This window comes from Mus caroli, unplaced genomic scaffold (genome assembly GCF_978045245.1).
Source record: "Mus caroli unplaced genomic scaffold, Mus_caroli_1 scaffold_13, whole genome shotgun sequence".
Classification (NCBI taxonomy): domain Eukaryota; kingdom Metazoa; phylum Chordata; class Mammalia; order Rodentia; family Muridae; genus Mus; species Mus caroli.
Genome location: NW_028227268.1, coordinates 117,707,733 through 117,722,006, shown reverse-complemented (window position 1 = coordinate 117,722,006; position 14,274 = coordinate 117,707,733). Strand labels below are relative to the sequence as shown.

The 14,274-nt window shown below is 48.1% G+C and overlaps 1 protein-coding gene across 3 annotated transcripts in view; it reads right to left on the bottom strand.

Annotated features, from left to right (window-relative positions):
• Nucleotides 1–14,274, bottom strand: part of Urgcp (upregulator of cell proliferation) — a 45,506-nt gene continuing 31,232 nt past the window's right edge. For all 3 annotated transcript variants that reach the window (XM_085829126.1, XM_021178472.2, XM_021178471.3), the window contains 5 exons: nucleotides 11,139–11,165; nucleotides 10,653–10,723; nucleotides 8,018–8,068; nucleotides 7,446–7,484; nucleotides 1–3,272 (listed from right to left, as the gene is read on the bottom strand). In XM_085829126.1, the coding sequence (XP_085685252.1) occupies nucleotides 694–3,272; nucleotides 7,446–7,484; nucleotides 8,018–8,051 (2,652 nt within the window). In that variant the 5' untranslated portion in view covers nucleotides 8,052–8,068; nucleotides 10,653–10,723; nucleotides 11,139–11,165 and the 3' untranslated portion in view covers nucleotides 1–693. The remainder of the gene's footprint in view (nucleotides 3,273–7,445; nucleotides 7,485–8,017; nucleotides 8,069–10,652; nucleotides 10,724–11,138; nucleotides 11,166–14,274) is intronic.

Genomic DNA, 14,274 nt, shown 5'->3' with positions numbered 1-14,274 from the left:
TTAATTCAACAAACATTTATTAAGCGCCTATGTGTGCCAGGTCCTAGGGACCCAGAGCTGTATGGTGCTTAGGCCCTGCCCTCAAGCAACTCACAGTCTAGGGGCAGACAGGAAACACACGTGACAATGTGCCGTGAGGTGCTGCGAAAGGATGACAGAGTGCTGGACCACAGAAGGGTAGGTAACTGACGAGCACTTCCTGGGCACGGGTCAGAGAGTGCGTCATACACCGTACATGAGCACAGTGCCATGGCAGTGCCTCACACTTTGCTGCACATCACCAAAACCTTCCAGGCTGGTCCACAGAGGACCTGTGTGGAGTCTGCTTCCTTGGGACAACCTGAAACACCCCTGTCTGCCAGCAGCTACAGTGACTAAGGGGGCTGTTCCCTAATTTCAGGGGCCAATGAAGGAGCAGCTACCCAGAGGGCCGACTGCCAGGAGCCTTGTCATGGGTAAGGAACAGAGATCAACTAACGGCTTATCACCCCACCCCTGGCCTCGGCTTATTCTCGATGGTGTCTCTGAGCTAGTCTGAGATTGCTTCTTAACACTGTGAAGAGGAGCCCCGTCACCCCTGGCTGTCACTGGCCTTCACTCCATGAGCAGCAAGCACCAGGCAACTCCCAGGTGCCAGACACAGCCTTACTGTCGTCACCACAGGCCACAGCGGGAGGCCTGGCCTCACACCAGTCACAGCCTGCGCAGCCGCTCAATGAGCTGCTGGATGTTTTGGTTCTGGTTGGACAAGCCATTCCTGATGTTTTCTAATAGGCATCTCTTCAATTCAAAAATGGCCTCACTGTAGCCCAAGCTCACAGCGGCCATGGGTGGCGCTCCATGCCACAAGGCTGGGATGTGCCAGACGTGCTGCCTCTCAGCCAGGCCCGCCAGTGTCCGGAAGCCGCCGCCCTGCTTTTCCAAGTGGGTAGCCCTGCTCAGGTCGCTTGGCGGATCCAGGAGCTGCCTCCTGTCTCTCGGTTTGGGGCTGGGAACAGGCAGGTCATGAAGGTTCTGGTACACAAACTGATAGTTGGGCATGTGCCCCATTTTTTCTAGCCTCAGAAACGCATGAAGAACAGCTGGTGGGATGTCCTTTGTTTCAGCTAAACTGACCACAGTGACATTACTTAGCCCCATTAGCAGTGTGGCCAAGGAAGCCTCCAGTTCAAACCTGCCTCCAGCAGAGGCCAAGGCCCCACTGATCAAACCCCCAGAGTCTATTACCAGGATCTGGTCACAGCCCAGATCCTGACTGAAGCCCTCAGCTACAGGGAGGAGCTGCATGAAGGCCCCCCGGGGACTACAGCTCCTCCCAGTGGCAAATTTCAGGCCAAACATGGTGTTAAGGAGTGTAGACTTCCCTGTGCCCGGCACCCCCAGGGCAGAGAGAACCACTAGCCGAGATCTCCTGTCTAGGCGGGCATGCAGCTCCTTGAGAAGCCCAGTGACCCATCGAACAGGGATGCTCAGGGTAGCCCCATCGACCAGCTCCAGGGGCAGCCCACCCAGCAGCAGTTCCACAGCCACACCCGGGAAGTGGGCAAAGCGCCTCTGGCCAGCGGGCAGCCTCCCTGCCTCGATCAGGCAGCTCTCCGCTTCATAGAACTGGCCCATCTCCCGTAGGAAGTGCTCCACTCCCAAGGGCTCAGGCCAGAGTGGCTCCGTCAAGTCTGAGGGCCCACCAAGTTTTGGTCTGAGGGTGAGAAGGGTCTCTGGAGGCTGTCTTGGCCGTGGCTGGCCAAGTCGAGCCAACCCCCACTCCATCCATCTCAGGAAATACTGCCTCTCACTCGGGGAGGGGCTGCTTATTCCCAGGATGAACTCCTGGACCCCTGAGGTGGGCTCCTGGCCATTCTGCTGCACCCGGAGCTCAAGGACGCGCCGTCTCAGCTCAGCCCGGTGCTTCTCTGGGGGCTCCGGGACCCACTGGAGCTGGCAGAACTCTCTTTCAGCTTGGGCGGCCCTCCTCGCAGGCTCGCCCTGCAGCCGCAGCTCGTCTCTCTTGTAGGCGTCCACATCCTTGATCTTCCTGAGGATTTTCTCCATCCGGTCCTTTGCCTTCTGACACTCCTCAAAGTCCTCATCAACTCTGAGGCCGAGCTTACGTGCTGCGTGTGCCATGTCCTCCACAGACACCCTCCTGCAGGGAGAGCGAGCCACGCTGCACATGATGGCTCGGATGCGCCTCACGAAGCCCTCGCTGTCAGTACTGCTGACCTTCACCAGGACGTGAGAGTGGTCTATCTTCAACACGGGGATCAGCCTGTTGAGGAAGCGCAGGTTCGTGTTCCGTTTCCCTCGGTAGGGACTCAGGATGAAGTAGTACTTTGTGGTTGACTCCTTCATGGAGTACAGCAGTTTGTATTCCTTCTTGCTGATGTTGTCAGTCAAAATAAACACAGCAGAGGAGACTTCTGTCAAGAGCTTGAACTGCAGCCAGTGAGACCCAATGTCACCTCTCAAGTTCAGAAAGGCCATGGGCTCTGGGAAAACATCCAGGTCCTCCTTACCACTGGGGAAAAACCAGGAGATCTCTACTAACCCATCTGAGATCTCTCGAGGATTAGTGCCTAAATTGAGGTCCCGATGCCAGAAGCAGTCCCACTGGCGGCGGGCCGGGCTGAGGACGGCATTGAGCAGCTGGGACTTGGAGTTGCTGCTGACATCCATGCGCACGAAGGCAAACGTGGGCACCCTGGACAGGACCACACTGTCTTCTCGGAAACTCCCCAGGCTGCGGAGGGGCTGGAACCACCACGTCCGCACGACACCCCGCAGGGCCCAGAGCAGAAAGGTGTGGCAGTGGTTTTCAGAATCGGGCAACACAAGTGGGAGTGCGAACTGACAGAGGGACATCTTCAGCAAGACCTCCTGCTGCAGAAAGGTGTCTGAAGACAGCAGGAGGGCACAGAGGAGATCCAGGGGGTTCACAGGCGTATCAGGCATGGGCAGCTCTGAGAAAGAGTAGATGTCAGCAGCGACGTCCTCCGCTGGGTCCCAGTACATCATCTCCTCCTCTGCCTGGCTCTCCTTCTCTGCAGGCCAGGCCTCTGGAGGCACGTCCAGCACCATGGTGGTGTTCCTGGCTTCGGCGTTGAGTGCCTGCAGCTTCCTGAGGAAATGCCAGGGAAGGTCCTTGGGAACCTGAGGAGCCCAGTTCTTCATGCTGTCAAAACTGATCTGCAGGGAGTCCTGGAGGGTGAGCTTCTGTACCTGGTATGTCTCCAGTCCCAACAGGGACAGCATCTCCTGAAACCTGCTTCTCTCCACTGTATAAAAAACAAAACAAAACAGAACAAAACAAAACAGAAACACAAAAAATGTTTAGCCTTCATTCTCAAGTCAGTGCCAGAGCAGAGCTGGAGAGGAAGAGCCTGCAGAGAAGGGTTGGGAGAGGACATTCCTGAGAACAGGATGCAGGTGCAAGGGGCCCCGGATATGCTGGGCAAAGGGTAAATCCTGTCTCAATTGCACTGCCTAACTAACCTATGTGAGCCATTAAATACAGAGAGGGAAGCCAGGCGTGGTGGCGCACGCCTTTAATCCCAGCACTTGGGAGGCAGAGGCAGGGGGATTTCTGAGTTCCAGGACAGACAGAGCTATACAGAGAAACCCTGTCTCGAAAACCAAAACAAACAAACAAACAAAAAAATACAAAGGGAAAGGGCGGGCTGGCTAAATGAGTCGGTAGTTAAAAGCACATACTACTCTTCCAAAGGAGCAGTCAGTTCCCGGCGCCCTTGTCAGGGAGCTCCCACTGCTACGAAGTCCAACTCCAGGGAACCCCGCAGCCTCTGCATACACACACCCATACACATGAGTAACATGAAAAATAAATCTACAGCCAGGCATGGTGATACACGCCTTTAAACCCAGCACTGGGGAAACATAGGCAGAATTCGCTTATGAATTCAAGGCTAGCCTAGTCTTCACAGGGCATTCCAGGTCTGCCAGGATCTCACTGTAAAACCATAGCTAAGACAGAAAAAAAGGAAAATTTAGGAGTTACATTTAAGATCAAGAGAGTTCATGTAGAAGCCGTGGTTTCTAGTTTTTCTAGACTCCGCACTACCTAAGCCTAAACTGGACCTTAAATAACTAGAGAGAGCAGCAGCATGTGTTCCCAGGTGCTGTGTGCAAACACCACTTCTCAGACCTCAGCCCAGGTCACATGGCCTCACACTCCAGCCCAATCAGGAATCTGGAGAGCATGGCGGAGCAAGCTGTAATTCTGGCAATCAGGTGCTAGATGGCTATAAATTCAAGATCAACACAAGACATAGCAAAAGCCTGCCTCAAAACCTGGAGGGAAAAAATGTCAAAAGGAAATTCCCATGGGGGTACAATCACTCTTCACTTTCTGGGTTGTCTGGTAAGTGTTCTTTTATATTTGTCAAGAAACTGGAGACTGTTAAAAAAAATAGTAACCATATCTTGGCGACAGTTTGCAAATCCAAGACTAGTAATGCAGGACTCTGGCTTCTGTTGTGAATTGGGATTTTTCTGGTGCTGAAGATGGGGCACCCTCTGCATGCCTGCAAAAGCTCTACCATTAGGCAATATCTTCACCCTTATTTATATATTAAGATATAGTAAATATATTTAACTTATTTTATTTTTTAAAGATTTATTTATTTACTTTATATCTGAGTACACTGTCACTATCTTCTGACACACGAGAAGACATAAGATCTCATTACAGATGGTTGTGAGCCACCATGTGGTTACTGGAAATTGAACTCAGAACCTCTGGAAGAACAGCCAGTGCTCTTAACCACTGAGCCATCTCTCCAGCCCTTATTATTTTATTTTATTTATTTATTTTTGTTTTTTTCCAAGACAGGGTTTCTCTGTATAACCCTGGCTGTCCTGGAACTCACCTTGTAGACCAGGCTGGCCTTGAACTCAGAAATCCGCCTGCCTCTGCCTCCTGAGTGCTGGGATTAAAGGCGTGCGCCACCACGCCCGAATTTTTTTGTTTGTTTTTTTAAGACAGGTTGCTTTATGCAGACCTGGCTCTCCTGGATCTCACTCTGTAGCGCTGGCTATTCTTAATCTATGTACACCAGGACAGCCTCAAATTACAGATCCATCTGTGTTAGGGGTGCACCACCACACCCAGCAAACACTTGATATCTTTTCTAAACATTTTATTTCTTTTATATATGTGAGGACACTGTCACTATCTTCAAACACACCAGAAGAGGGCATTGAATCCCATTACAGATGGTTGTGAGCCACCATGTGGTTGCTGGGAATTGAACTCAGGACCTCTGGAAGAGCAGTTGGTGCTCTTAACCACTAAGCCATCTCTCCGGCCTGAAGCTCCTGATATTTTGAAGACAGCTTCATTATGTAGCTCAAGCTGGCCTCAAAATTGTTAGGACTATATATGTAAGCCACCACTCCCTCTCTAATACTTGTCTTTTAGGCACTGTGATTATTATTCTTGGTTGTCAACTTGACTACAACTGGAATTAACTAACACCCAAAAATGGAGGGTACAACTATAAGGGCTTTTTGCTTCATTTGAAGTGGAAAGATCCATTTCTAATCCAGATCTCTGAGGTGGAAAAAGACACCTTTAACCCAGATCTCATGAGTTGGGAAGACACACCTCCAATGTGGGCCACAGCTTCTGCTGGAAGCCTTTGTAAGGACATGGAAAAGGAAGGTTTTGCTGTCTGCCTGCTTGCTTGCTCTCCCCTTGCCAACAAATCCGTTCCTTCACTGGCATTAGGACTTACTTCTTGAGAATTCCAACATATACTGAAGACCTCCAGCCTCATGGACTGAACAACTACAGACAGACATGTGTGTGCCGAGCACACGTACATGCAGGCACATACACACACAGTCTCACTAAGCTCTGTTACTCTAGAGAACCCTGACTAAAGCGGTGACAATAAGCTTTTGGTGTCACCGAGGTTCTGCAGACGCTGAATGATTGAGATATTTATAATGCAAACTTTCATAAGCAGATGCTTGATTATAGAAGAAGCTTATCAAGTTGTAAGCTCCGGGGACTGGCCTGCTATGCTATCAGTGTCAGTATAAGCATGGATGTGCCTGGCAGCACAGCGATGCAGCCCGCATGCGAGGCAGCGTCTCACCAGAGTGATACCCCTAGCTCTTTTGTTTTTAATCTTTCAAGATGGGAGGAGGAATGAGGGTGTTACCATCCTGTCTCAAACCTGTGAATGGATTCAACTTTTCAACTTTCCTGCCTTTACCTTGGGATGACAGGCATACAACACCACGAGTGTCCCATAGCATGAACTTTAGGGCTCAGAATTCTAAGTTTATTTGCATGCATGAGCCATAGACTATGTATAGAGATGAGAGACAAACTAAGGGAGTCCCAATGATGCAGCTTTGGTCATCAGCCTTGGCAGCTCGCAATCTTACCCCTGAGCCATCGTGTCAGCAATGTGACTGAAGGCCCACTTGAGAAGTTACAAAGGGGCTGTGAATTTGTTTTAAAAACAGAACTGGCCAGGTGGTATGGTGAAGCAGTTAAAACCAATTGCCTCCAAACTTGATGACCTGAGTTTGATCCTTGTACCTACATGGTATTAGAAAATAAAATTTCAAATTGCCCTCTGATTTCTATACACCTGCACATGTGCACACAAATACATAAAGTAAGTTTTTTTTTAATGTAATTTTTAAATTTTTTGTTTTTATGTGTATGGCTGGTTTTTTGTGTGTGCACATGCATGTCTGTGTGTGTGTGTGTGTGTGTACTATATGCACACAGTGCCCAAAGAAGCCAGAAGAGGGCACAGTATTCGTCTGGAACTAGAATGACAACAGAGAGCTTAGGTGGCTGGACAGCAAACCCAGGTCCTTTGCAGAAGCGACAAGTGCTCAGCACTGGGCCAGCTCTCCAGCCCCAAATAAATGTACTATAGGAATAAATAAAACCAGAAGACTGCACTGTGAATGTCAGAAGTTCTACATGACTTGCGTTTCCCTGAAGCCAGGGATATACAGCAACCATTATTGCTTAAGTAGCATGATTCATCAAAGCAACTTGGGAAAACCACATTCTATATATTTACTCATACATACACTTGGCCCTTAGGAGACCACTCAGCAGCTCTGGGTTCAAGTTTGCCAATATGCAAAGGAAGCTATTGCTAGTGTTTCTAAATGTAGCCAGCTGGACATTAGAATAACTTTAGGAGCTCCTTAAAGACAAGACACCTGCAGAAGCCCCACCTACAAAGACACATGCTGACGGTGTAGGTAAGTTAAAGGAAACCTTGGTTACTTTCTAGTTAGGAAGTTCCCCAGGCGGTTTTGTTTTTAGCAACATTATTAGTAGCTCATAAAGGGGTGATAGACAAGAGGATTCTAGAGTCAATGAGAACTAGCCACCGATAGGGTCCTCTCCTCCCATAGAATGGAAAGCTGGAAAGCAAAGAGAAAATGAGTACCTGTGGGGAAGTCATTGTCCTGAGCCTCGTTTGTACCATCTATGAGAAAAAGCAAGGAAAATAAAGGAGATTAATCTAATAGTGTGTGTCTGGATGATAGGAAATGAATTAAGTAGAAATCCTAACAATATAAAATATAAAACCGTTGGGTCCTAGTGACTTTCACTTCTCATCTGCACCCCCCTTCCCCAGCCCAGTGTGACTAAGTCCTGAGCCCTTACCTCCACAATGGAACCCGCAGCCCAGTGTGACTAAGTCCTGAGCCCCTACCTCCACAACGGAACCCGCAGCCCAGTGTGACTAAGTCCTGAGCCCCTACCTCCACAATGGAACCCGCAGCCCAGTGTGTCTAAGTCCCGGAGCCCCTACCTCCACAATGGAACCCGCAGCCCAGTGTGACTAAGTCCTGGAGCCCCTACCTCCACAATGGAACCCGCAGCTCAGTGTGACTAACTAAGTCCTGAGCCCTTACCTCCACAATGGAACCCGCAGCTCAGTGTGACTAAGTCCCGGAGCCCCTACCTCCACAATGGAACCCGCAGCTCAGTGTGACTAAGTCCCGGAGCCCCTACCTCCATAATGGAACCCGCAGTCATCTCCTTCCATTTCTCTCCATTCCAAATCTAGAAAGAAAGGACACGGGGTTTCACCTCATCGGCAAGGTAGAACCTGTCTGTGAAGAAGTCCGAATTGACCGTGACTTTTGTTGACTGTTGCTACTATAGTTGAGTATCGCTGAAATATTCAGGTTAGATCTTGGAATGAGCTAAGTTTAAACAAAAACAAAGGCTGGAAATATAGCTACGGCTCTAATATTTTTTTATTTAATCAACCTTATAATTTCCTCACAATTCAGTTTTGTTTGTTTGTGACAGGCTTTCTCTACATAGCATTGGCTGGAATACCAGGCTGGCCTTGAACTCACAGCGATCTGCCTGCTTCTGCCTCCCAAGTCCTGGGATAAACCTAACATTTAAAACTGTTTTTTCTGGCTAGGCAGTGGTGGCGCACGCCTTTAATCCCAGCACTCGGGAGGCAGAGGCAGGCAGATCTCTGAGTCTGAGGCCAGCCTGGTCTATAGAGTGAAGTGAGTTCCAGGTCAGCCAGGGCTACACAGAGAAACCCTGTCTCGAAAAAAACAAACCACCCAAACAAACAAACACACAAAAAAAATAATATCACTCAAAGTGAAAGTAAGATACTAGAAGAAAAAAAATTTCCCTAAGAATTTAAAGTGCAGTGTAAAGAGAAAAAATGAGCAGAGAAGAAAATCAGAGCCAGTTACAGGGGCTGGAGAGGTCACTCAGAGGTCAAGAGCACCAGACATTTTTGCAGAGAAGACTTAGGTGCAACTCCTAACACCTGTGTGGTGGCCCCAATTACAAGGACCCAGTGCCCTCCTCTGGCCTGGCCTCTGTGGGCACTGTGCACACGTCGTGTACAAACACACACACAGGCAAAACACGCATGCATAGCATTTTGTTTGTTGTTGTTTACAACAAGGTCTGTGTCGCTCTGGCTGTCCTAGAACTTGCTATGCAGGTGAAGACGGCCTTGACCTCACAGACTCCCTTTGCCTCTGCCCCCTGAGTGTGGGGACAGCAGATGTGCAGTGCTGCACAGGGTTGGTAAGCTTTCAGAGACAGGTAGAAGGCACACGTCCCTGCTCCCAGGCTGCTTATCAGGAAGGCAGCAAGCTCAAGGACTGGCGAGCTCACACAGAGTTCCAGACCAATATGGACAACTTAACAACACAGGTCTTAAAAAACAAAACAGTGAGAGAGGCTGTAACTGTGACTCAGTGACAAGCCCACACTCCACTGTGGAAGTCACATGCTGTGAGACTTGTTACAGGCCTTTGTGGGAGAACTCAAGGTGGAGCATTAAAGCATTCCCACCGAGTGATCTTTCCCTCCTCATTATCCCAGCGCCCAACACCCACTTGCTAGTTTTCCATCCAGAGGTAGACTACTGTTGCTGAGCACTAACTGGCTGTCTCCCATGTACACCTCAAGACTGTTAGCGCTGGCCGAGAGTGGTGGCTCACGCCTTTAATTCCAGCACTTGGGAGGCAGAGGCAGGCAGATTTCTGAGTTCGAGGCCAGCCTGGTCTACAGAGTGAGTTCCAGGACAGCCAGGGCTACACAGGGAAACCTTGTCTCGAAAAAAAAAAAAAAAGACTGTTAGCGCTGGGTCCCCACTATTTCACACCATCTACAAGAAACTAACTTAAAATGGACAATCTAAATGTAAGAACTAAAAATCATGAAACTCTTAGAAGACATGTGAGTAAATCTTCATAGCCTTGGACTTCGTTCTAGTTTCTTAGATGTGATACTAAACAGCTGACAAAGCAAGGGTATAGCATTGTGCATCAAACGACAAAACCAAAAACGTGAAAACAGTCAGGCATGGCGGCCCATAACTTTACTCCTAGCACTGGGAAGCAGAAGCCAGATTGCTGTGAGTTTGAAGCCAGCCTGACCGACAAGCCAGTCAGAGCCTTTTTTAAAGAAAAAGACAAAAGGAAAAAACCTGAACACAGGGCTAGGGGCGTATCTCAATAGTACAGTACTTACTGTGATGACTGAGGCCCTGGATCTGAGTTCCAGCAGTAGCTAAAACACCACCACCACCACCACACACACACTCACACACACACAGACACACACACTCACTCACACAGACACACACACTCAACACACATTCACACACACACACACTCTCACACGAACACACACTCAGACACACACAGACATAGACACACACAGACACACTCACTCACAGACACACACACTCAACACACATTCACACACACACTCTCACACAAACACACTCAGATATAGACACACAGACACACACACTCACACACATAGTCACACATACACTCACACTTACACATAGACACTCACACACACACTCACATACTCACACACACTGACACACTCACTCACACACACACATGTAAGGAGATGGGATAAAATATTTGCATAGTATGTATTTATGTCTCAAATAAAGATCTAGTATTTGTACAACTTATAGTTTCTTATCAAAAGAAGCTGAGGTAGAATAATCCTTTTATAGAAAGAAAAAGAAAAGTCTGAAGCTTAATTTAGAGGTTCACAATCCCCAGCCAAGTCACAGTATAAAATCCCAACAGACAGAAGAAACCGATCTATTTCAAAATGGGCCCAGGTCTAATTTTACCTGCAATTGCCACAGATGTTTGGCTGTCTGAAGGTTTTACTTCTGGGGCCACTTCTCCCAGATCTGAATGCCTGAAAATTTTTTCAGAAGAAAATTATCATTAAAATAGCTTACTACTACTACTTTCACCTAATCAAATGGCTGCGTATAAAATCTCTTGGGAGGAAAAAGCTTCTAAAACCTACAGTCCCGGGCTGCTGAAATGGCTCAGGGGTAAAGAGCACACGCCGCTCATCTAGAGGACCAGAATTCAGTTCCCAGGACACTCACATATCCTTATAGTCTTTCAAAACTGTAAACTCTCGGTATATTCCAGATCCATGAACTCAGACCCTCTCCCTTTGGGAGCTGGCTGATCCTGGGCATCTGGGCAAGTGCAAAACCCCCAATGACTCCAGTGCACAGCCCTAGGGAGGCACACTAGCCTGGAAATACCACCACTCACATAGCTGCCAGCTACTCAGAAAGACATAAAAAGATACATACCCTTTGACCAGTAATTCCACTTCTATCCTAAGGAAAAGAAATTAAAATTTAATTACAAAGATGTTGATGTGAGCTTGATATTCAATAGCAAAAGCTTTATGCCTGTTACAGTCCAGTAAGAGGGAATTATAGACCTGTTCTACAATCAGCACAAAATATTCTATGGGTTTCTTTTTATGAACAGAGCAGTTTCAGGTGTACAAATTAGCAGGGATTAAGTTACAGAATAGTATAATATAAATATGAAAAAATTATGTATGTTTGAGAGATACAGAAATATGCTCATCAAAAGTTGAGGGTCAGCCGGGCGTGGTGGCGCACACCTTTAATCCCAGCACTCGGGAGGCAGAGGCAGGCGGATTTTTGAGTTCGAGGTCAGCCTGGTCTACAAAGTGAGTTCCAGGACAGCCAGGGCTATACAGAGAAACCCTGTCTTGAAAAAACCAAAACCAAAACCAAAACCAAAAAAAAAAAACAAGTTGAGGGTCGTCGCCGGGTGGTGGTGGCACACACCTTTAATACCAGCACTTGGGAGGCTGAGGCAGGCGGATTTCTGAGTTGGAAGCTAGCCTGGGCTAGCCTGGTTTACAGAGTGAGTTCCAGGACAGCCAGGGTTACACAGAGAACCCCCTGTCTCAGAAAAAAGAAAAAAAAGTTAAGGGTCACAGAACAAAAATGTCTACAGTGAGGAGTGGAGAGATGGCTCAGCAGTTAAAGAGCACTGACTGCTCTTCCAGAGGTTCTGAGTTCAATTCCCAGCAACCACATGGTGGCTCCCAACCATCTGTGATGGGATCTGACGCCCTCTTCTGGTGTGTGTGAAGACAGCTACAGTGTACTTATATATGATAAATAAATAAATCTTTAAAAAACTGTCTCCAGTGCAGAGCTCTGTGGGTAACACATCTATAGCCCCAGAACTCAATAGGCTGAGGCAGGAGTATCTCAGCTTCAATCGCTGGTCGACACAGCAAATCCCTGTGTAAAACGAACAGCACAGGCAAGAAGGAATAACCCTCTTCGCTTGTTTTCACTGTGTGTGTGTGAGCTGCTGAGGTACAGACCCAGGGCCTCCCGCATGTTAAATGTTCTGCTACTAACCTATAACCTACTCCCCAAGTCAATACTACACAAGCTGAGGCAGGAGAGTTACAAGTTCCAAACCCAGATGAGGTTGCAAAGCTAGATCCTGAATCCAAAAATAAAATAAAATTCTAAAATTTAAAAACTATTTAAGTGTATCACAGAAATAACATGGACCAGAGAGCTGGTTCAGCAGTTAAAAGTGCTTGTCTTATAAACCTGATACTTGAGTCAGTCCCAGCCACCCACAGACGAAGCCAGATGCAGCAGCACTGACAGGAAGTTAGATATAAGGCATAGATGGGAGAATAGGCCAGCCAGTCAATGGTAACAAAGAGGACAGCAAGGGCAGGGAATCGACAAACACCGTCTCAAAAGCAGGGCAGAAGGAGACAGCAACTCCTTAAACAGCTGTCTTTGACCTCCACATTGCACTGTGGCATAAGAATGCCTATACACACACACACACACATACACACCCATGTGTGCACAGATAAATACAAGTGCACATGTGCATGCACACCCATGTACAATACACATGCTTTTGCTTGTGCAAGTAAGCGTGCGTGTGTGTGTGTGTGTGTGTGTGTGCGCACGCGCGCGCGCACACACACACACACACATACACACACACAGCATTTTTTACATTTTAATACAGCATTTTAAGGAGAGCAAGCAAAAAAAGCCGGGCGTGGCGGCACACGCCTTTAATCCAAGCACTGGGGAGGCAGGCGGATTTCTGCGTTCGAGGTCAGCCTAGTCTACAGACAGCCAGGGATACAGAGAAACCCTGTCTCGAAATACCCACCCCACCCCACCCCACCAAAAAAGAAGAACAAGCAAACCTGAGGGTGAAGGTTCTAACTGGAAGATGAACACCCAAATATTGAGCAAAATTTATAAAACTTGCCAGGGTGCTGAGGTAAACTGTGACCTCTGCATACATACTCATGTGTCACATGCCTAAGTCTATCTATGTCTGTATATACATCTATTTCCTGTGTCTGCTGAAGGAGCCAGTAAGCAAGACAGAGTAGTAAGCACTATGAACACCCCATACCTTTATACCTTCATAGTCAGTCCGTGTTCAGAGAACTAAGGACTCCTTGGAGATGCTGGCTAACCCCAGGACTGAGAGGGAAAGAGAGACTTGAGTGTGTGAGTAAGAACGCTCTCTGCACAGTTTTGGAGACTGTCTCTGCATTCCTGTAGCAGCTCGAGGGACTCCCACTGGCCAAAGCTGGGATAACTGAGCAGGAAAAAATAAAACAAACTATGGTAATGAAAAACCACTGAGAGGGGGCTGGAGAGATGGCTCAGTGGTTACGAGCCAGTGCTGCGCTCGCAGGACCTGGATTCTAGTCCCAGCTATCACGTGGTGGTGTACAACTATCCACATCTCCAATTCCAGGGGCTCCACTGACCCAAGGCACACACATGGTGCACATAATACACACACCCAGGCAAAACACTGCTATGTGCAAATCAATCTTGAAAGGAAAACAACCCCGGAGGCAGACAGACAGACAGACAGACAGGTGACTGAGCTCGCTTAGGCCTGCACAGTCAGACTGTCTCAAAACCAACAACAAGAAACAAACACTGAAAAACAAAATTAATTCATCCATATAGGTAATAAATAGCTCAGTAAACAGTCATACAGGTAATAAAAAGCACTCGCTCACAACAGAATACAAGTGCGGGGGTTACAACATTAACAGTGCCATCAGGCCAAACATAATGGCTTATACCTTAAATCCCAGCACTCAGGAGGCAGAGGCAGGCAGAGCTCTGAGTTCGAGGCCAGCCTGGGCTACAGAGTGAGTTCTAGGACCGCCAGGGCTACACAGAGAAGCCCTGTGTAGAGAGAATAGCACCATCTTTCCACTGTGCGTGCTCAGCACCATCTTTCCACTGTACGTGCTCAGCACCATCTTTCCACTGTGCGTGCTCAGCACCATCTTTCCACTGTACGTGCTCAGGCTCGAGTCTCCCTAGGAAGTGCCAGGGAAGAAAACCCAGCAGCAACTAACAACATAGCTCAAGCCACACT